Source organism: Alosa alosa, chromosome 15 (genome assembly GCF_017589495.1).
Source record: "Alosa alosa isolate M-15738 ecotype Scorff River chromosome 15, AALO_Geno_1.1, whole genome shotgun sequence".
Taxonomy (NCBI): domain Eukaryota; kingdom Metazoa; phylum Chordata; class Actinopteri; order Clupeiformes; family Clupeidae; genus Alosa; species Alosa alosa.
In genome coordinates, this window is record NC_063203.1 from 21,716,774 (window position 1) to 21,738,603 (window position 21,830).

General features: G+C 39.5%; 1 protein-coding gene across 1 annotated transcript; it reads left to right on the plus strand.

The window, feature by feature from the left end:
• Positions 1 to 8,706: 8,706 nt before the first annotated feature.
• Positions 8,707 to 15,428, plus strand: LOC125307893. The gene is made up of 2 exons (XM_048264024.1): positions 8,707 to 9,141; positions 13,816 to 15,428. The coding sequence occupies exon 2, from the start codon at positions 14,106 to 14,108 to the stop codon at positions 15,426 to 15,428; it is 1,323 nt and encodes a 440-aa protein (XP_048119981.1). The 5' UTR covers positions 8,707 to 9,141; positions 13,816 to 14,105.
• Positions 15,429 to 21,830: the final 6,402 nt, after the last annotated feature.

Genomic DNA, 21,830 nt, shown 5'->3' on the forward strand with positions numbered 1-21,830 from the left:
GGACATTGCAGCTGTAGGAGGAGCCTAACCTGGCAATGTGAGTGAAGCTAGGCGGAGCTAAGCGGAACGACATTCATCTGGCTAGGGTCAGGTTAGGCGTAGCCTACCCATGAAAAAAAACCGAGTTCCTTATTGAGGGCTATTCAATCATCCAATGAGTTACTATAGTAGCCTAGCCTATAGTATAGTATAGAATAGTATATAGCCTATTCTCTTTTGATACCGTGAGGGAAATTTGGTCTCTGCATTTTAGAGGGAGAGCAGCTTCACAGAAGAGAACTTCTGGGCAAATTTTAGGAAAAGTTGGTTAATCACCCTTCTTACATAATTTGAGGGTGCTGATTCTGAATATTTTGTTTATACAGTACCAAGCTCAATTCTGAGTTCTAAGCCGCATAATCAGTTTTTTTTACATAAAATAGTGATTTTTTTTGTTGCTTATTTTTCCCTAAATTGGGTTAATTTCAAAAGTAATCGCTAAAACCAAATAAAAGTGTTCTCTAATTACATGTTTGAGCATTAAAGAAGCCATACTATAGTTTATTAACATATTTAATAGGAACATGATTACAGTTAACATGTAGACTAATAAACTCGGAGATTCTAATCAAAACATGTGGTGTTTAATGCGTTTCATTACAATAACAAATTGCATAGATAACTTTCAACTCAGAATATATCCTACAGTAGGCTTACATAGATTGCGGGAATAAGCCTAATGCAGAACTGCAGCTAGACAAGTAAAAAACATTTTACTTCTAGTAACACTGGATTTGGTATGTGTGCTTGCCTACTAGAGCTTGATAATGTGTTCTTCTGATAACCCATGCCATTGAGCAGTATCACTTGTTGGTGGTAGAGCCTCAGAGTGGCTCTGGCATAGTGTTGTCATGATACCAAAATTATGACTTCGATACAATACCTGCCATAAATATCTTGATACTTGATACTGAAACGATATCCAAATCCTAAAATATCTGAAAAAGAAAGGACGCAGGCCTCCTCCAAGTGTATTGAGTCATTTGTGTTGAATTTGGTGCACTTTTGGTCAATTCTGGGTTTTAAACTTCTAAACTTCCTACATAATTATTATTAATTAGTAAAACAGTAATTTGTGTGTGATTAAGTCCTTGATTGTTTGTTATAGCTCATTTATATTGTGTGGTGTTTTGGCAATAAATTACCTTTATAGCTAAAGTAGGCTAGATCAAGGTCACTGTTCAAATTACTGCATGCAAATCACTTAATGCTATGCAGAGGAGCCTAATCTTTAGGCCATCTGATGTAGCTACCCTAGGCCATCCTGTGTTTATGGGATTTCTTTGACAGTTGCAAAGGAAAAAAGTGAAGATCTTCTTTGCTCCCAGTATAATTTAATAAGTATGTTTCAACCACTCAGGTCTTAATCAGATAGACCTACATCATTATCTGTTGCAATTCTACAAAACTGCAATCTGTTGCAATTCTACAAAACTGCATTTCTGCAATCTGTGTGCCTTCCTACATTAGGTCTATTTCTTTGATAGTTAGTAGCCTTGCTAGCGCCACCACTTCTCAAAGAGACGTGGTCTGGGAACCAAGCGTTAATTTTCCGTTTATTCGTTCCGTTTATTGGGTGCCACGGATGTCTATCAAATGCGTCTGTGCATAGCTCATCATTGTCTTGCTTTCCCCCTTGTTCTGTGATTGGTCCCCTATCTCAGGCGAAAATTTGCTCCATGGTCTCCAGGCTGCCTTAGCAGCATGAATCAAATCGCGCGCAAGGCAGCATGGGAACACCCAGGCTAGATAGTTAGCATCATTTGCTACCACATAACAAATACCAAATAAAAATGCAAAAGTTTCTTACAAACTTTCCTGCATACTTCTTAAATGTGCTGCAGTCAGATGGGTGTCCTAAAGACATAACTAGATCTTGAGCATCTATTACCAGTGTTGAATGAGCAGTTTTTGCAGTGATCACTACTGGACATTCCACATTGCTAGACAGCACTTGAGTGAGGATAGACTTATTTCCACTTCACAAATAACCATCGCTATCTGCAATAGCTACAGTACAGGGACATTAATCAGTGAGGATTTATCCTTTCACTTCCACAAGTCCACTTCCCTTTCAGCATCATATGCAGTAATGATGCACTGGAGAATGTTTCTTTTTGTTGCACTATAAAGGATATCTTGTCTAATTTTTTTGCAAATAATGCAATCTCCATAGCACTTTTCAGCATTCCTCATACATGCACACTCTTCCATTGTTTTGCATGGCTGGAATTTGAATAATAGGAAAGAGCACCAGTGAGATGTTTTAACTAGGCAAGCACAGTCACCTTTACAGTAAAATAAATACAGTGTAAATCCTCTGTAAAGACTGACAACTGTTCATAATGGTTAGTGACAAAGTACTTTCTACAGAAAAATGAGCAGTCTTAACTGTAACCATATTGTTAGTCGCTTTGGTTAAAAATGTGTCAGCCAAATGTAATGTAATGTAATGTAATGTAATGTAATGTAATGTAATGTAATGTAATGTAATGTAACAGTCACCTACTATTCTATCAATTTATTATCAAGGAATCTATTTTGTTTCTAAACGTCATATTTTAGCTATTATTTCAATTTATATTTTAATTTTAGTTTATTTTCATTTGCTACTTGAGGGTCATTGGGGTAATTCCTGTTCTGTCCTACAACATATCTGACACATAAAGAGTATATTACAGTTTTTTTTTTTCAACGGTAACAAGCACCCATACTTCAGATACTTTTTCTAAACTCTTACCCCAGACTCACACCTACAAAACACAATTGGCCAATGGATAATTTTCTTCTAAAAAACACAATTTGTTAAATATATACTGTACTAACTCTTCATTTCAAAATTTGCTTTTTACTGGAATGCTTTTGAATGTGGACATACAGTTACCAACCAAGAAATGTAGTGTAAAAACGGTGGATTGCATGTTTTGCATGCAAATACCTGTAAAACTGAAACATAAAAGTCTATGCCGATTTTGTAATGCCAACAATAGCCAGTATTTTAAAACCTGGTGTACTTTGATTGACTGCATGTACCTTGTGAAGTAATTATGACCGCCAGCTTAAGGCGGTCATATAGGTTTAGTCAGATTTTTTTTTTTTTCTTTTTCGCATGCCCAAATTTCCGTCAATGATTCCCGGGACACTGAAAGACCGGGTACACGAAACTTGGTGGACATGTAACCCCACATGGATAGCATGGAACCATCGTTTTTCGTTTTGATCTGTGGCCCCCGGCTGAATTGGACCCTAAAAGGAGGGTAGGGCAGACACAGTTTTCTGTGAATATCTCGAAAACCGTAGGGTTTAGGAGGACCATTTTTTTTTTGTATGTTGATCTCAAGGGGCCATGTCAACCCATTCCATAACCACTCATTTCATGTATAGCGCCACCTAGTTAAACACAAGAAAGTAAAAATGAGGTGGTGTAATTGAAGGTATCTGTGACCTAACATAGTCAAAACTGCACAAAATTGGAAGTGTAGGATCATTATGACACCCTATGTATGCACGCCAAGTTTTGTGGAATTCCGTTCATGGGGGCCACACAATAAATTAATTTATGTTACTATACACCAACTGGCCTGTAGGTGGCCGGAGACAGTTTTCTGTGAATATCTCGAGAACCGTGGGGCCTAGGAGGTCCACCTTTTTTTTGTATGTTGGTCTTAAGGGGCATGTCAACCCATCCCATTACCACTTATTTCATGTATAGCGCCACCTAGTTAAAAAAATTAAAAAGCAAAAAAAATTAGGTGTTTTCATCTCAATATCTCTGGCTGACAAGGTCAAAACTGCACGACATTAAAAGAGTAGGATCATTATGACACCCTCTGAATGCATGCCAAGTTTTGTGTACTTTCGTTCATGGGGGCCTTACAATAAAATAATTTATGTGTACATTTAGTGACGTACACCAACAAGGATTCCGGGACACTGAAAGACCGGGGTACACAAAACTTGGTGAGCATGTACCCCCACATGGATAGCATGGAACCGTCATTTTTCGTTTTCATCTGCAGCCCCCGCTGGACTGGACCCCGAAAGGAGGGTAGGGCAGACACAGTTCTCTGTGAATCTTTTATGGTATGTTGGTCTCAAGGGCCCACATCAACCCTGGCTCATAATCACTCATTTGTGATTTGCCCCGTAAAAAAAATGAAAATCAGTAGGATTAAAAGAAAGCCAAAATAAATATTCATCATCATCATCATCATGGCTGCATTTTCAGTATTGGCGAGAAGTAGTCGTTTGTCCACTAGATGGCGCATCGTTGCAGTGAGACGTAATTTTGTTGGAAGTTAAAAGTGGGTTGGAAAAACAATGGGCGCTTCATACAAGGACTGTAATTTACCGGCGAACATCTAATAAGGATAGGGCGATGTTCACATGAAGTGTAATTCCCATTTCTTCTTGAAGCGAAATAAATCTGAGGATGTTTATCGGACATGCTTGGTTTTACTGCAGGCAATGCGTTAGTCTTGTAATATCAATAAGGACCTAGGTAATGTTACCGTTAAGCGTTGGTTGAGTGATGGAGGCATTTGATTTATTGCATTTGTAGAAAACTATAAATGCGGTTATACCAAGCAAATGTATAGCAGCACTGTTTGTATCTTTCGACTGTCATTTATTGCACGTGCTACAAAATCATTCTGTGCAATGGAAGATTTACCAACGTTACACCGGTCTGATACAGTTTTGCCTATACATGCGTGAGACTGAGGCGCCTGTTTATTTTTTGTTTTAAGTGCGTGCAGGGTGTGAGAGGGGAATCGATGTGCTTTGATTACAGCTTGGTAGTTGTAGTCTGTGAAATTAAAAAGCGCGTGTGTGTGAAGTATCCAAACAATGACACCTTCATTTCATTATGGCTGCTTTAGCAAAACTCCTTAAGCTACTGTGTAGTGGGTCCCATTTAGAAGTGGCTACTTCATTGGCGCTTTCCTTGACTCATGGAGCTGCGTGAATGTTATTACAACTTTTTTCCCGCGATATGACAGTTTAAGTCAGCTTGATACTGTAAGGCGTTAAGCCATTGGTTTCAAAGGAGATTTTATTTGTGTCAAAGCTTCCAGCATAGCCTATTGACAATTTATGTTGTCAATAGGCCTACCTTATAATCCTACCTGTAGCTTAGGGAAGCTAACAACTTTCTATTAGGATCTAGTTTGTTAGTTACCATTTTGTCATAACTCCCTGATGCATTTTTGCATTTAGAATAGCCAGAGCGTGTATATCTCAATCGGAAGAAAATTAAACAATATCGGTGCCTATGGACTAGGCTGGGTGAACCCAGCCTGATCTGCCGCTATTTATTTTTTTGATTTCTTAAAAGATTGAGCTTTGGTCTGATGAAAGCCAGACTAGCCATGGACCTCAGTTAAACAATGCAAGGGAACATGAATCAGCCTATATTTGCACCAACAATAACGGACAAAGCTCTTCAACTTTGGCCCGTTAAAATGTATGAACAGTCTAGCGGCGCATTTCATCAAGGCCCATTTGGACATGTCAGTTATTTGCACCACTGGTTAGATGTAAAACAGCATTTCGTTTCAGACTAGGCTACTGTTACTTAATTTGTGCATTAACAATAGCGTTTCAGACTACTGTTACTTAATTTGTGCATTGACAATAAAAGTATTACATGAACTAAAGATGACTAAAATCTTATGTAGAAGAAGAAACATTCACAAAAAAATCCATCCATCCAAAAAAATGACCTTTGTTTTTGATAGCTGTTGAAAACGGCATGGAACTGACAGAGATGTTTTGTTTATAAATACATAAAAATAAATAAATAAATAACATTATGCTGATACCTTTTGCTTTTCCCAAATACAATGTAGCCTACATGTGTAAGTGACCTTTCATCAATCCAGTTGCAATGGATGAACTGTGATGAACTGCCCTACTTGTGATTGTTTAGAGATTTTAAAGGTTTTATAACAATTCTACATCTTCTTTGGCTATTCTACAATCTATTCACCTTTTCAGCACCAGTAGGGTACTTTCTGTGCAGCCCATGACACACACACACTCAGGCATGCCAAACAAGCATACACAAAAGTTTCAAGAGTGGGGATGGAGTAAAAATATGGAGACAAATTGAAGTGTGATTTATTTTCGCTGAACGGATGTACAGGACTGAGCGGCGGTCATATTTTGTACCGCTATGCGGTACATCTAGTTTCATTTTGAGTCAGATTTCCAGTGTTTTGGTAAAGTTAGTGTGTGCAGAGAAAGATGTGTTTTATTTAGGGCTGTCAAAATAACTGATTCATTTCGATTAATTAATTTGAGAAAAAATAACTGATTAAAAAAAAGAACGCAGATTAATCGATTCTGTATGACCTTTGACCCTGAGCCGTTCTATGTCTCGTGACATTGAGGGGAGTGTTAATTTATTTTCATTGTGTCCCCTAGGTTATATCTGTGGCCTGAAATGCCTTGTATGTGAAAAAAAACTTCTTCCCGAAGCACTTTTAAATTCATTTCCTCAGAATATTAGGTCATATCCTAGATTATTATGGCCATTCTTTGAACAGTGAGAATAATAATAATAAAGTTTTTGAACTTTAATGTCACTAATGCTGATTATTCAATGACTCATTTGAATTTAAATATTTAAAATACTTTCACAGCAAAAATTATATATGTGATTCATTTAGATTAATTAATCACAGAGTATGTGTAAAGGAATTATTATATTTATTATTATATATAAATCATCTCTGTAATCAAAAATATTATGCTGAGTTTCAAGGACACAGAGTTCGAGTTGGGACACACAGGAAAAGGCCCCCCGCATCTGAGTGTGTCTGTGCGTAGGTTTTGAGGAAAGTCGCGCTGGAGGAGATAGATGTCTGGCATCCTGTTTCTTTATCTGTACAATAAAAGACACTGCTTTTGGGCTGCAGGTTCAGAGACTGATGGTGAGGGGTTTCATACCTTTCACTAGCACTGTCTCCTCGTGGCGCCGAGAGTCTGTGAGCAAACCAATACTACGTGCTGTGGTTCTTGTGTCTATATGTTGAGGTAAATTCCTTGACAGTATGTAATTAATTCGATTACATTTTTTAATCGATTGACAGCCCTTGAATTAATGCAACAAGAGTTGCAAATCTGTAGAATATTTTTCTTCCAAATGCATTCATTTAATCATCTGGGTCTGTGACCATTTTTTCGCATGCACACAAGTCAATAACTACAACTGCTTGAATCTGCCGCTAGGAGTCTCAAATGCTGTTTTCTGTATAGCTCTCACTTTTGCTCCACACGTGACTGAGATATTTGGTGCAAAACTGATTCGTACCCGTAGCCAGAGCCATAGAATCTGTATCTGTAGAGCTAGGGGGCGGGTACTCGACAGACAATCCTTTTGGCCAGAACGTTACCAAACATCGCTTATACAGTAGCACCTTTAACTAAGTGCATGCTGCACAGATAATGCCTTTAGACCACTCTTGAAAGACCCAAACTATTACAGCAATGAAGAGCATTGTATCATGTCATGTTTATTTCAAAATTTACAACTAAACTATTAAATAACACTATTTAAAGCACAACTATTAAGGCTAAAAATACACTGTAGCTTTTGTATTCAGGTCGCCCTATGACCAACTGTCTCCCTTGCCCAGGTAAACCATCTTGAAATTGTCTTCTCCTCCTCTTGCTGGTTGAGGTTTTAGATGTCAAAGCATGTTTCCAAGAAGCCACTGTAAGAGAAAATTGTGTTTAAGAATCTCCACAGAGTGCTGCTGTTCACTGGGTGTTTGACTAGTATTTCACTGAGTAATCATTCTATGTTTTATGTCTTAATTATTACTTTGTAAACACATATTACCATTTTATACTATTACCTTGTGTGTGTTATGTTTTCTTTTTTACCTTTATGCTATTATTGGACTATTGCCCTTTTATGTTTTTATTAGCTATTACATTTTGATTTTGTTTATGTAAAATGTGTCAGCCAAATAATGTAATGTAAAAGATCATTGAATAACCTATTTGTATGAAATATGCTATAAATAAACTTGACTTGACTGGTATAAAGTGGTAAATACCCAACCCAAAAGGGCACATGTTACCCCGCTGCTCATCCAGCTACACTGGCTACCTATGGCGGCCCGCATCAAATTCAAGTCTCTAACGCTTGCCTACAAAGTAGTCTCTGGTTCTGCTCCCACCTACTTGAATGCCCTCATACAGACTTACACTACCTCCAGACCGCTGCGGCTCCTCTGGCTAACGACGCCTAGCTCTACCACCGGTGCGCTCAAGCCAATCCAAACTTTTCTCATCTGTTGTTCCTCGTTGGTGGAACACACTGCCAGTTCCTACAAGGGCAGGGACATCCTTTTTCCACTTTCAAAAACTCCTGAAGACCCAGCTCTTTAGAGAACATCTACTCTCATAGCAACACTTACAACAAGTCTTACTGATCCTAGCACTCACCAGCCGTTAAACTGACAAGTAACTGTTAAAATACAGCACTCACCGGCCGACTTATTCTTACTGTACTCTAATGTGTTTTTTTTTTAAACTGTCCTAAAATTGTGAGAATTGTTCTAAAACTTACTGTTTACCATGTTGTTAGTCGCTTTGGTTAAAAAAAGCGTCAGCCAAATGTAATGTAATGTAATGTAATGTAATGTAAATAACCTTGCTTTTCAGTAGGCCTATATTAAAGACATGTTGATTAGTTATAAACCTGAGGAAAAGCCACGTGGTTCAAAACATCACAAAATAATAATAATAAAAATTGTGAATGGGAGCTATCTGGTGTGTGGATCATCTCTTATCCTCTTGTGATACTCTCATACTGGATCATGCACTCATCCAACTTTGGCCTGGGATGTTTGTGACTGTAGAGGAATTATTATTATCATTGTATAAAACACTTGTGTAAGTAGAGATATAAATCACCTCTGTAAGCAAAAATATTATGCTGATCGTCGGAAGTTGAAGACTGTGCACAGCCCGCGGTCCGGGACCGTGGAAAGCCCAGTACGGTGAATTCCGTGCTGGCCAACCGACGGCGACCAGGCCCTGGACTGGATTGACGGGATCCGAATAGCAACAGAGCAGAACCATAACAGCGTGAGTAAAAACTAGTCTGGGACTATGTTTGAAAGGGAAAGATCGCATTGAGTTGCTCTTTTCTGTATACAGTACTGTTAAAATAGGCCTAACGATAAACTAAGTAGCTACTACAGGGGGGTTCGAGTCCCACCTGAGTTTATCGGGAGATACTACAGGGGGTTCGAGTCCCGCCTAAAAGTCTCTCCAAGAAAGGGAAAGTTTTGAATGTGTTTGAATGTGAGTGAATGAGGGGATTATCTGTAAGTTAAAACTAACAACAGAATCTGTGGAAAACACCCAGAAGAAAGCGGACCCTAGGTTACGCCTTTGGGCCTAGAAGCTTGCTTTCTAGATTTGTTGTTTGCCCATTTGAGGACCGATACAGTATAACCCCCTATTTGTAAAATGGGTAATACCCAAGACAAAGAAAATGCTTTGAAAGCTTATGCCAAATTTATGGCCAAAATTCACCCAGGAATTGAAAATTGGCTAACACGATGGAAAGATAAGTTCGAATTTGAAGGCAAATTAACAGTTCCTGGCTGTTCGAAATTGTTACGCAACATAATGATGCACCACTCGAAAAAGAAAAATGGTATAAAAACACAGCACCAAAAAGAAATTGATGCAGCTAAATTATGGTTGGAGGAAGCAAGAAAGCGCGAAAATAAAATAAAAGAACGGAAAAAATGTACCGTAGCGTATGTAAAAGAAGAAGACAATATGCCTTGCACCTCACCACCTCCTTACAACGGACCACAACCACAAGCAGCTGTGGGTAATGCCTCTGTGGCCGCACCGTCGCCCGCTGTGACTCCACAGCGCCTGTATCCCTCGCTGAGACGAGGACGGTCTCTAGATAGAGAAGCCCCCAAAACACGGTCACGGCGCACTAAAGACAACCCGATGTGGGATTGGTCCCCTAGGATGGACGGAGGGGTGGGAAAAGTATTAAGTGAAGAAAAACACCAGCCGCTGCACATACACATCTGTATGGACGATGGCGCCGATGATTTTGATTATGATGACAAAACGCCAAGCTGGCCTCCACAGCCGCCTAAAATAAACGCGTTCCCAATGGTAGAATTACCTAATCCAACATTTAGGCCAGGCGAACAAGAAAGTGCTGACAACCGTCGAATAATGCATGTCTACAGGACATGGACCCAAGAGGACGTGAAGAAGGCAATTGAGGGAGTAGCCTCTCACAAAGCACAGATCGACGAATTCTGCGACGAAATGAAAAATATAATACTTGTGTACCACCTGAATGGCTTTGAGGTCGAAAGGATGTTCCGCTGTAAAATGGGCTCCGATTGGAGCCGCGTGAAAGACAGTTTTGTAGCCCATACAGGTGGTACAGCATATGCCCCCGGTTCCATGGAATTAAATCAACAAGTTCAGAACTTAGAGGATAAATGTAGACTAGTGTCAAAAAAAAAACATTGCGATTACACCAAAATATATGCCACAATACAAAAAGATAATGAGGACGTTTGGGAGTTTAGAGACAGATTTGAAAAAGTGTTTAAAGCCTATAGTGGTTTAAAAACAGATACTGAAGACAATAAGAAAATTTATGAACAACAATTAAAACAAGCATTACTCCAGAGTTTCAGGCCAGAGATAAAAGGTTGGATAGAAAAACATTTTGTCTCCTTTAGGACAGCAGCTATGCCAGAGTTCATGGAACAAGCTAAACACTATAGAGAAGACAGCACAAAACAAGAAGAAAGAGAAGGAAAAGAAAGAATCAGGGAAATTGGTAGAAGCATTTGTAACGGCAGTGCAAGGAACAGGAGGACAAACAGGCAGAGGCCGAGGCAGAGGCCGAGGCAATAGCAGAGGAAGAGGAGGACAGGGTGGAAATAAGCCAGGACGTAGAGATTATTAGAATGAGGGTGATGATAGTAACAAGTGTTACAAGTGTGGGGGTCGAGGGCATTGGGCCCGTGACTTCCCCAGTGAGGATAAGAAAGGACAAAAATATGATCAGGATCAATATGACAATTGACTAGGAAATGGAGAAGGGGAAGAGCTAGAAATATGTGAAGAATTTCTAGACTTAGCTGATGTGTGTTTATATGAAAAACCAGAGAAAGTGATACATATTAATGGCAAACCTGTAATCTTTTTATGTGATACTGGAGCATGCAGAACTGTAATGAAAGACATAGATGGCCTGCAAAAAACAGATCAAGCTATTCTCGTAAAATCAGCCAACAGTCATGTGCAAAAACAATTTCAGTAAGCCTGTGGCTGTCAAGCTGACAGAAACAGGAAGCACTGTTTTCGCCCCTGTAGTCATGGCCCCTGGCTGTCCCTACAACCTGTTAGGACGAGATTTAATGGTAAAATTAAAATTAGCCATCTATCCAAATCTACAGGGGGGTATGGAGGCTAGGACATGTGATGAAATTGACATACACTTAGTCGAGGGGAAAAATACGCCGTATTACGTCTGGGCGTAATATTTGCACAAAACCGGACATAAAGTGAGCAAAGACAAATTGCAATTGTGGCGATCTGAAGTAAAGTATTTGGGACACACACTGACAAAGGATGGCAGACATGTGCATTCTAGCCGTAAAAAAGCAATATTAGAAGCACCAAAACCGATGACAAAGAAACAAATGATGTCATTTTTAGGGCTCTGTAACTATTGTCGAATGTGGGTCCCAAGCTATGCCGAAAAGACGCGCCCCTTACAAGCATTAATCTTTGACGAACCTATGGCTGCGCACGATAAACTAAAATGGACTAAGGAGGCTGAAACTGCGTTTGAAAACATAAAACAATTAATTGCTGGATCCACTGTTTTAGCGCTGCCTGATTACACTAAGCCGTTCACACAAATGGTCGATACAAAAAATGGTTTCATGACCTCTGTTTTGACACAGCAGTGGGGAGCAAAAAATAGACCAGTGGCATTTTACAGTTCACGACTGGATCCGGTGGCGAGGGCAACCCCCGTGTGTGTGCAGGCTGTACTCGCCACAGCAATGGCAGTACTAGTGTCAGCTGAAGTCGTGCTTTTTCACCCACTGACTGTGAAAGTTCCACATGCTGTCTCTCTACTGCTGTTACAAACCAACATGTCATTCTTATCTCCCGCAAGACACCTCTCGTGCATGACAGTGTTGATATCGCAACCACACATCACTATCGAGCGCTGCACTGTGCTGAACCCGTCCACTCTGTTGCCAACAGCTGAGGACGGGGTGGAGCATAAGTGTTTGGAGATAACACAAACGAACATGAAACCTAGAGCTGATTTAACTGATCAACCGCTAAAAAAAGGTGAAATAATTTTCGTCGACGGATCAGCCGTAAAAGATAAATGTGGTGTAAATAAAGTAGCCTATGCAGTGACTACCCTAACTACAAAAAATAGAGGCAAAACGTTTGCCCACTTCATACTCTGCACAAGCAGCTGAATTGACAGCCCTAACCAGAGCATGTGAGCTTTTTGCAAAAAAGGAAGTAACAATTTACACAGACAGTCAATATGCTTTTGCTGCGTCTCACATTTTTTGTGTACATTGGAAAAGACGTGGCTACAAAACCTCTACTGGAAAACCAGTAAAACATAAAGACTTACTTCTGAAATTATATGACGCTCTTCAATTACCAAAAAAGCTTGCCATTTGTAAATGTGAAGCGCATACTAACAAAACTGATACTGTTTCAAGAGGAAATGCCCTGGCAGATGAATGTGCAAAGGAAGCCACAGGCGTGTTCCTCTTGCAAACGGAAACTGACGAAATCCTACAAACACGACAGCAACAAGCGTCTGTTAAAGAGAGAGACCTATGGAAGAAACATGGGTGCTACCTAAAAGACAATATCTACGTCGGTCCAAGTGGCAAACCAGTCTTACCTAAATCTATGTATAAATGGGCAGCTTTAGTGACACATGGCCGTTGCCATGTGTCATCGGGTGGAATGTGTACAGTTTTACGTGAATTTTATACTACATTTGGTTTTACTACCTACTCAAAAAACTTTTGCCACCAGTGCATAATCTGCATTAAACATAATTCACAGGGACATGCGAGACCAAAGAGAGGACAATTCCCTTCACCCCCACATCCGTTTCATACAATACACATGGATTTCATCCAGTTGAACAAAGTTCATAACCTAGAATATGTGTTGGTGGTGATAGATGTGTTCTCTAAGTGGGTCGAGTTATTCCCATGTCGCACGCCTGATGCTGCTGCCGTAGCCAAAGCACTCTGTAGGCGGATTATCCCAAGCCATGGAGTGCCCAGACTCATTCGAAGTGATAACGGAACACATTTTGTTAATGAGGTAATTGACAAAATTGGTGAACATTTTGGTATTGACCTAAAAAGACACTCTGCTTATCACCCGGAATCTGCGGGTTTAGTGGAACGAAATAACGGGACGATTAAATCGAAACTAAGAAAAACAATGGCTGAGACGGGATGGCAGTGGCCAGATTGTCTAGACATTGTACAATTAAGTATGAGAACAACACCTAATGCGGCCACACAGCTATTCCCGTTTGAAATGCTGTATGGCAGACCTTACACCATTCCTGATTTTTCTTGTAGTAAGTCTACGCCTGATGATGATGAAGGAGTAGTGGGACAATTGATCAAGACTCTGTCGTCTAAAAAATGTGTAGACACGAATACTGTTCCCTCTCTCTCTCTCTTTCCACAGGACCCTAAAGTGAAACCAGGAGACTGGGTGTTCATCAAAGTCATAAAGCGGAAATCTTGGGCGGAACCTCGTTGGCAGGGGCCACACCAGGTTGTTCTAGCCACTCCTACTGCAGTGAAGGTGCGCGGCCGAATCTCTTGGACACACATCTCGCATTGTAAGGTACGGGACATTCCAGCTGCAGAGTCAACCGCTGTGGAGAGGAAATCTGACTACAAAGGGGTCTAGAGGTATAGAATCTAGTCGTCTCAACGTCAGTGTTTTTACAGAGCCTCCACGGTTTAGTGACGATGCCTGGGGGTCACGGGCCTTTGATGTGGAGGTTGGTCCTCGGAGGGGTTTTTGCCCTCACCTTACTGAGACTGTTGCTACAAGGACTGAACAATGACTTTTTCGTGAGAGACAAAGGAAGCCAATACAGAAGATGGAAAAGATGGGTTTTGTCTGAAGATCTGCATACCTACAACATAACACATGTGTATCATTTGAATTCGTGGTATCGCTATGCTCAAATGTTAGCTGATTTGAATAATGTGTCTGACTGTTATGTATGTTCTATGATGCCAATATCTGCTTCTCATCCCCGTTTAACAGTCGCCAAAATCCCTCATAAACAGAGTGCGTGTGTAGGTGAACGGACGTCTATCGAACAAGATGTTTTTAGCATTTATAATACATCCCACATGACAATTCATGACAATGGCACTACTTCTATCAGTAAACCCTGTGCGGTGACATACCCTTTGAAGTACATAAAGTCTAACGTAACATTGACCCCTTATGCCACTGTTAGACCTAGAACAATATTCCCGCTGTGTTTCTTCAGAAATGGTTCAGTGCCTGTGGGGAGTTTGCCTCTCTATAGGTGTCGTCAGACAGCGGTTCCTATGGAAATGTGCGTGATGCAAGGTCAAAAGAAAAGTAGAAGTTTTAATGAAGGTGGTGATATCTGTCCATGGCCCAACCCTAGAAATAAGACCAGGTGCAGGTGTTGGAGTGACTATGTTTTGCCTAGTCCTGATGGTACGACCCCATTAGACGGTATCTATTGGATGTGTGGCCACAAAGTCTACCTAAATCTTCCATCCAAGTGGGTAGGAATTTGTGCTCCGGTGCGTCTGACTGACCACACTTACATTATAACTCAGACTACCCACCACCGTCGCAACCGCAGATTTGTAGTAGATGTGAAACCACATGATCCTATTTGGGGAAAGGATGTCCCTGATGAACATAAGTTGTGGTCTGCTAGTCATAAAATAAGGTTAAGTCTGTTCCCCTGGGTAGGGGTTGGGAAGTTACTGTTAAGAATGGAAACACAAGAATACAGAATTGGATTGTTTGTAAATTCATCTATTAAGGTAGATGAGAAACAAAATGTTGAAATATCTGCTATGCGTTTAATGTTGATACAAAATAGATTGGTGCTTGACCTAATGGCAGCTGCAGAAGGAGGTGTTTGTGCAATGCTGAATGATACATGCTGTACATACATTCCGGATGAGGCGAACAGTCATGATGTTACTGAAGCTTTGCACCAAATGAAAAATGTACAACAAGCAATGATTACTGATACGGTTAACCAAGGATGGAATCCTCTTTTCATGGTTTAGGTCGGTACTTGGCTGCAGATAATTTTAAAAATATGCGCTCCTATACTTGCTGTATTAATCTTATTCTGTGTATTCACAACATGTGTATTACCTTGTTTTTGCCAGCTTATAACCAAGACTGTAACTGCTAAAATGAATGTTTTGCTTTTTTGCAAGAAGAGGCATATAAGCTCCTCGCTGAGGACAACAGTGGCGATGTAATGATTAATTGACATGATCAGCAATGAAGTTGTTACAGAAAACCTGTATTGGAGATGTTACAATGGAACAGATGATTGTGAAAGTTACCAATGATAAACAGGAGGGAAATGTAGAGGAATTATTATTATCATTGTATAAAACACTAATTGTGTCTAATATGTCGAGGTAAATTCCATGACAGTGACCTTACACTTCTTAGTTATAAACCAACTAGCTACCCTTTGTGATTATTGGCTGCACCCTAGTTATTTTCAAGACTGCAATTATAGCTGATTTCTCTTAAATTAATTCCCATAGTGCACCAGATATTATAAAAAGGGGGTAAACGTACATTTTGGAATGTTATAGTAGGGTCTGAAGCTAAGCTACCCCCCACCCCCCCTCAATTAATTTTGATGTTTTTTGACATCAAATAAATTGACATCTGAAGCGTTCTGTACCTTCATGTGACCATTGTTACTTTCCAGAGAAACATTAAACTGTAACTGGCTTTATAACATTCACTGCTAGGCCTCCATAAACTGTTGGGCTTTTCCTTAACACATTTCAGTCACATACAGTATGGGTTAAAGTCACAGTAAATTAATTTACTCATATACTCACCGTACACAACTTTGAAAAGATGGAAGTCTTTGAACTTCTTCACACAGTTTGGATTTGTGTAGGAAGATAAAAAAAAAAATATATATATAGCCAAAAAATGTAAAGCTGAGCGGCAACAATTTGTATCATCTTAAATATGCACCAATCTTTTGAACGTTTGAAAATAAAGTAATTAGGAAAGGACAGAAATACAGTACAAAACAAGTAAATCTTACTGGTGTTGGATGTCAGGGACACCTTTGGTGAAACACCCTGTTGCCTCATTCTTCTTCTGTGAACTAATTTGTTGCCCAAGATTAAATGAAAATAAGGTTATTCGTTGTAATTAAATGTAAATATTCCGTGTAACAAAACATTATTTCTAGGGAATATCTAACTTCTGCTGGGTTGAAAGCTAAACTTGGACTTTAAAATTGGATACCGCTTTGAGTTATCACTTTTTATGAATGCTAACACACAACACATGCTAATACTTTACTCTAACACAATGAAAAAGACAATGGTTAAAGGTCCAGTCAGCGATGGTGCAGGAAGTCACGGTATGTTTATATTTAAATTTAGTAGCAGACACTTTTGTACAAAACATCCATTATATTTTAACCAGGACCAAACAAACACACCAGAGAGGCAGCTCACCCCTCCATTCAGTATTCCCAGGGAAACTCGACACAGGATTTCTCTTTTGTTTAGGAGTCAGGCTATCCCCAATTTGTTTGTTTCCATTTCTGGAACCTGGGCTGCTTACAGAGACCAGGGTTTCTACAGCTTACTTACGTAATGGGCAGTCAGTGTTTTTTTTAATTATTATTATTACTTTATTTAAATGTAGTGCTTTCATTTACAATCAAATCATTATGACAGGTCTTCTACTGCACTACTATTTAACATTTTTACATTTTGTCCTTCAAAAAATAAACAATCACCAACAGAAACAAAACACAAAAAACATAACATTGACAGACAATCATTGACAGACATTACATTGACAGAAAAAAAAAAAAAAGAAAAAGGAGGAACATCACAACAACAAAAACAAACATCCCCAGCAAATGACAAAGACATAAATACAAGACATAAGTAATTAAATAATAGACATAAGTGAATTGGCTTACCTGTGTTCATGTATGTATGTATATAAGTGTATGAATGTGTGCATGAGTGTGCGCCTGTATGAGTGTCATTGTAGAGGCAGGTCTGTTATACACATATATTTTCAAAGTAGTTATTTATTTTGTTAAGTATAAGTTCTGGATAAGTTTTATTCGATATTTCTGAACGGTTTCTAGTTTTTAATATCATTTTCTCCATTTCCAAAACTTTTTCTATTGTATTGTACCATGTAAGTATTACAGGTTGTTTTGGTTGTTTCCATAGCCTTGTGAGTTGCTTAAGTGCCGTTAGTCTCGGGATATTAAAAAGTTTGCAGTACTTTGTTTTAATCATAGATTTTATGCCAATGCCTAAAAAGTTTTCTAATGTGAGGGGTTCTTTTAAATCAAAGATGTGTGAAATGGCTCTTCCTACCTCTTCCCAAAAGGACCTTATTACCGGACATGAGAAAAAATGTGAGTGTGATTTGCCTTACCTTCACCACATCCTCTCCAACATGCTGTTCCTAAAATGTGTTTTCCACATTGGTCAGCCAGTGTTGAGAGGTAACGGAATACATGTATTCCAGATTACGTATGTAAGGGATAATGTATAGAACGCCGGTCATTATGGGGAAAGGGACTTATTTTCCCATGATGACCGGCGTTTTATACATTATCCCGCTTATTATACGGCTACTTGCCAAAACGACTCCATGATATGTCTCTTTACACTTATTTGTTACCGTTTCGTCGTGGCTTTTGCTGAGAAACAAATAGTTTGCAACACAGGCTGAACTTGAATCAAACATTCTTTAGAACACAGCTGATCAACCGTCTGCTTTCACTTTTGAATGAAGTTCCAAGCACAAACTCCGTTGCCATTGACAGCGGTCATTCTTGTTTTCAGAGGTCCTTTTCCAAGAAATAATGACCGCTAGAACTTTGGGAAATCCCATTCAAGTCAATGGAGCATTCTACTTGCATTGTGAAGAGCCGTATAATAATTAAAATATAAAATAACTGTACTTGAAAATAATTACAATTTAAATGGGTGATATTCAGAATACAGTTACATTGATACATTTAAGCAATTGCATTTTAAATCATTACAATATAGGTCAAGGCTTTCCAAACTCAAATTCATATATTTGCAACGTAGCCTATGTATGTCTTAGGTGGCTCCTTTCTCTTTCATTCTCTGTGTGTTGTAGCCTGAATGAAAATCCTCTCAGAATGCAGAATGTAAAATTAGCTTTGTTGTAGGCACATATGGCCTATAATCAGCCAGCATTTTTTAGGCCAGTATGGTTCTCGTTTTTGAGTGTTCTGCAAAAAGTTATGCAACTCCCCTTGTGCTGTTGAAATTACAAAAAAAAGTTAGTAACCTGTGGTGGAATACATGTTAAAAGTTACCTTCCCAACATTGAATAGCAAACAGATGGTGAGGAGTTGATTACTGAATGTGATAACAAATGGTATGGGCTTGAAGTCGTGTGTAATCACTAACTGCACCTTTAAGGGAAATTAAGAACATGATCAGCAGAACAGGGATAATTTGCAGAGCGTGCAGATAATTTACATGTGAGTGGCGAAGTCGAATAGGAAACCCTTTGAGTTGTCATTTGTCATTGGCAATGATGGGGAAGTGAATGAAGGTGATTGTGATCTATCTTGTTGTCTGTTAAAAGAACATGAAAACAACAGCAAAAGCACATTAGGAAAAACAATTGTGTTTTGTTTTCTATACAACCCTGGCTTTGCAAACTGACAACTCACATAGAACAGGTTAGCACACTAGTATCCCAAACTAATATCTGTCTACCTACATATTTTCCCATTTTTTTCCCATCATGCCTGCTATGTGCTCCTTTGTTTGTTTGCCATGTGTCTCTGTTCCATGTGCCTGTGTCTCCCCCCAAACAAAAACTAGGCTGCTGTTTTAGTTATGATTGTGATTAATCTTACATGTATATGATAGATGATAACAAAAATATAACACAAACAACTAAAGATAAAAAAGGCCAATAAAGTACTATTAGTGTGTATTTTGATGAAGTTTTGATAATTGGTGCATTGTCACTTTAAGAGGCGCTGAGTCTAGACGGTTATCATAACGTCCTTTTGCCAGCTCTTGCTCACAAAGGATAAGGCTGATCCAACTCCAGCCTTGTTTGTTTGCGCCACATTGACAACACAATGTTAAGTTAATACAAGCAGCTTTCATTGTTAGGATGGAAACATGTAATGAGTTGTTGCTGGCTTGACATTTCTATTTGCAATTAAAAGTGCATTATGAGCCTGGTAGCCACTTAGCTATCTGAATGGAATAGGCTACGTTTCAATCGGCATCTATATGCTTCATGGAAATGCTTAGCTTAAGGAAAACTAATTATTGAAGATTCACCAACTCAATTATTCAGAAGCAAAGTAATCTTTATATTCTTGGTCATGTTACAAATCAGTGAGTACAGGCAATGTTGAAGAGCCCTCTCACCAACCTGAGCTTATAAATGGTGAGACAGTGGGAACTTGATAACTCTGTCACCTATAGCCTCATCTTTCTTTAATTCGTAATTTCCTTTTAAACGTTTCTTATTAAATAGGAGATGGCAACAATGTCAAGCCAGCTGGTGTCTCTGCCTTTGTTTCTTATGCATGCTCAAGATGCGTTCCAAATTACACATAGGCCTGGTACTCAAGGTAGAGCTGCATGAAGATTGTGAAAACCCAAAGGTATGAATTATTCTTGCATGTTTGATCGATAACTCATTTCGGAAGGTTTTGATGCACAAACGAAATAAAAAATATAAATAGATGCTACTAAGTGTGAGATCCGGGGCTGGTGCTTGCCATTAGAGCTAGATAAACTTGAACTTTAACATGAATAGGCCTAGGCCTATTTGTAAGCCTCCACGGTAAACCAGAGTTATTGTTAGTTATGTTTTCCAGATTCTTGTCAGTTATTGTAGCCTACATGCTACCTTATAGCCTATATTTTCTAGTTGTCAGCGCAGCAACATTGATTTTGCAATAAGCTAGCCGTAAACCCCAATTTGGCACTAGCTAGTCTGTTAACATGAATATTTGCAAGCCTCCAAGCCCACACTTTAAATCCTACCTGTTGCCTTTCACCATACCCTTATTTAACTGCTGTCCCTTGACATGCCATCTCCTTTTTCCTCTTTCTTTTTTCTATTTTTAGCCCTGACGGCTTTTTTGTTTTATCCATCTTTTTCCATAGAAGCAACTCGTCTGTTCGCTCAGGGCGCCCCCCCGCTCCCTCTTCTATGTCAAAATTCTATGATGGAATCTTATGAGATAGGGTGCCTAGCCTGTTAGACCTCTAAAATGCTATATAACATTGAGGAAATACAGAAATGATTATTTAGAATTGCACAACAGCAGCTACATATAGAAAATACCAAAAAAGATTATTTTTTAATTAACTAATTTATTTTTTACCAACGCTTTGGCGCCCCCATGGTGCTGCGTCCCTATGCGCCGCATAAAGTGCATACCCACTTTTTGTGCCACTGGGCGGAGCTACGTGGTGGCCAGGGGGGGCCACGGCCACCACTGGTCAAAGCTTGGCCACCCTGCTGGCCCCCCCAGCTCCGTTCAGGGAAAAGTAAAAAAATAAAAATTGCTGACATTTTCCCGGTGGAGACACCCCCGAACCCCCCGTAATATGATCAGCACCACCTCTCACAAAATACTATCAACGTCCCTGCTACCGGTCCGTCAGAAATATGACAACTGTTGTACGGTCCGTTTAGTGAAAAATGTTGTTGTAGACTGTTTGGACAGCAAAGGGAGATTACAGCCTAATAATAAAAACAGCTGCTGGAATTCATTTCTGTGTGGGCCTGAGTTATAATATATGACATAATGTACTACATTTTCATTGTGTGAAATTGTGCACCAGCCTGCACAGCGACAGCAAAGAGAGAAGCGTTGGCTGCACGCACACGTCACTTGCACGGGCATGCGCAAACGCGCCCGCGCGAGTCGTGGTCAGGGGGAGGGGGGGCCTTTTTTGATATTGTGCACAGGGGCCCATATTTGTTTTATCCGTCCCTGTATATCGATGCTTCTGGGCTATAAAAAATAACATCATGTACAAAAACCAACTCTCGTTTGAATTAGGCTACTCACGAACCCGTGATCGGATAGATATGCCACGCATGTCAGATGAAAGAGGAGATAGAGAGCTATCATTTGATACCAAGTACATCCTTCTGGGTTATAAAACAGACGAAATGACATCAAAATAATAACTTCATATAGCTCGATTTACCCCACGTTTTTGTGTGTTGTGGTGGCAAGGCATGTACATAATCCAACGCTATCATGTGTTTCTCTATGGCAAAGTTCATAATGCGGTTTTGAGATCCCAGCAAATTCCTGCATGGCATCTGTAGCACTTGTGTTGTGGACCAGTTAAAAGCTACACATCTGAGATTACTAGATTCTTGAGCCGTGTAATAAGTAAAAGCTGAACCCGAGA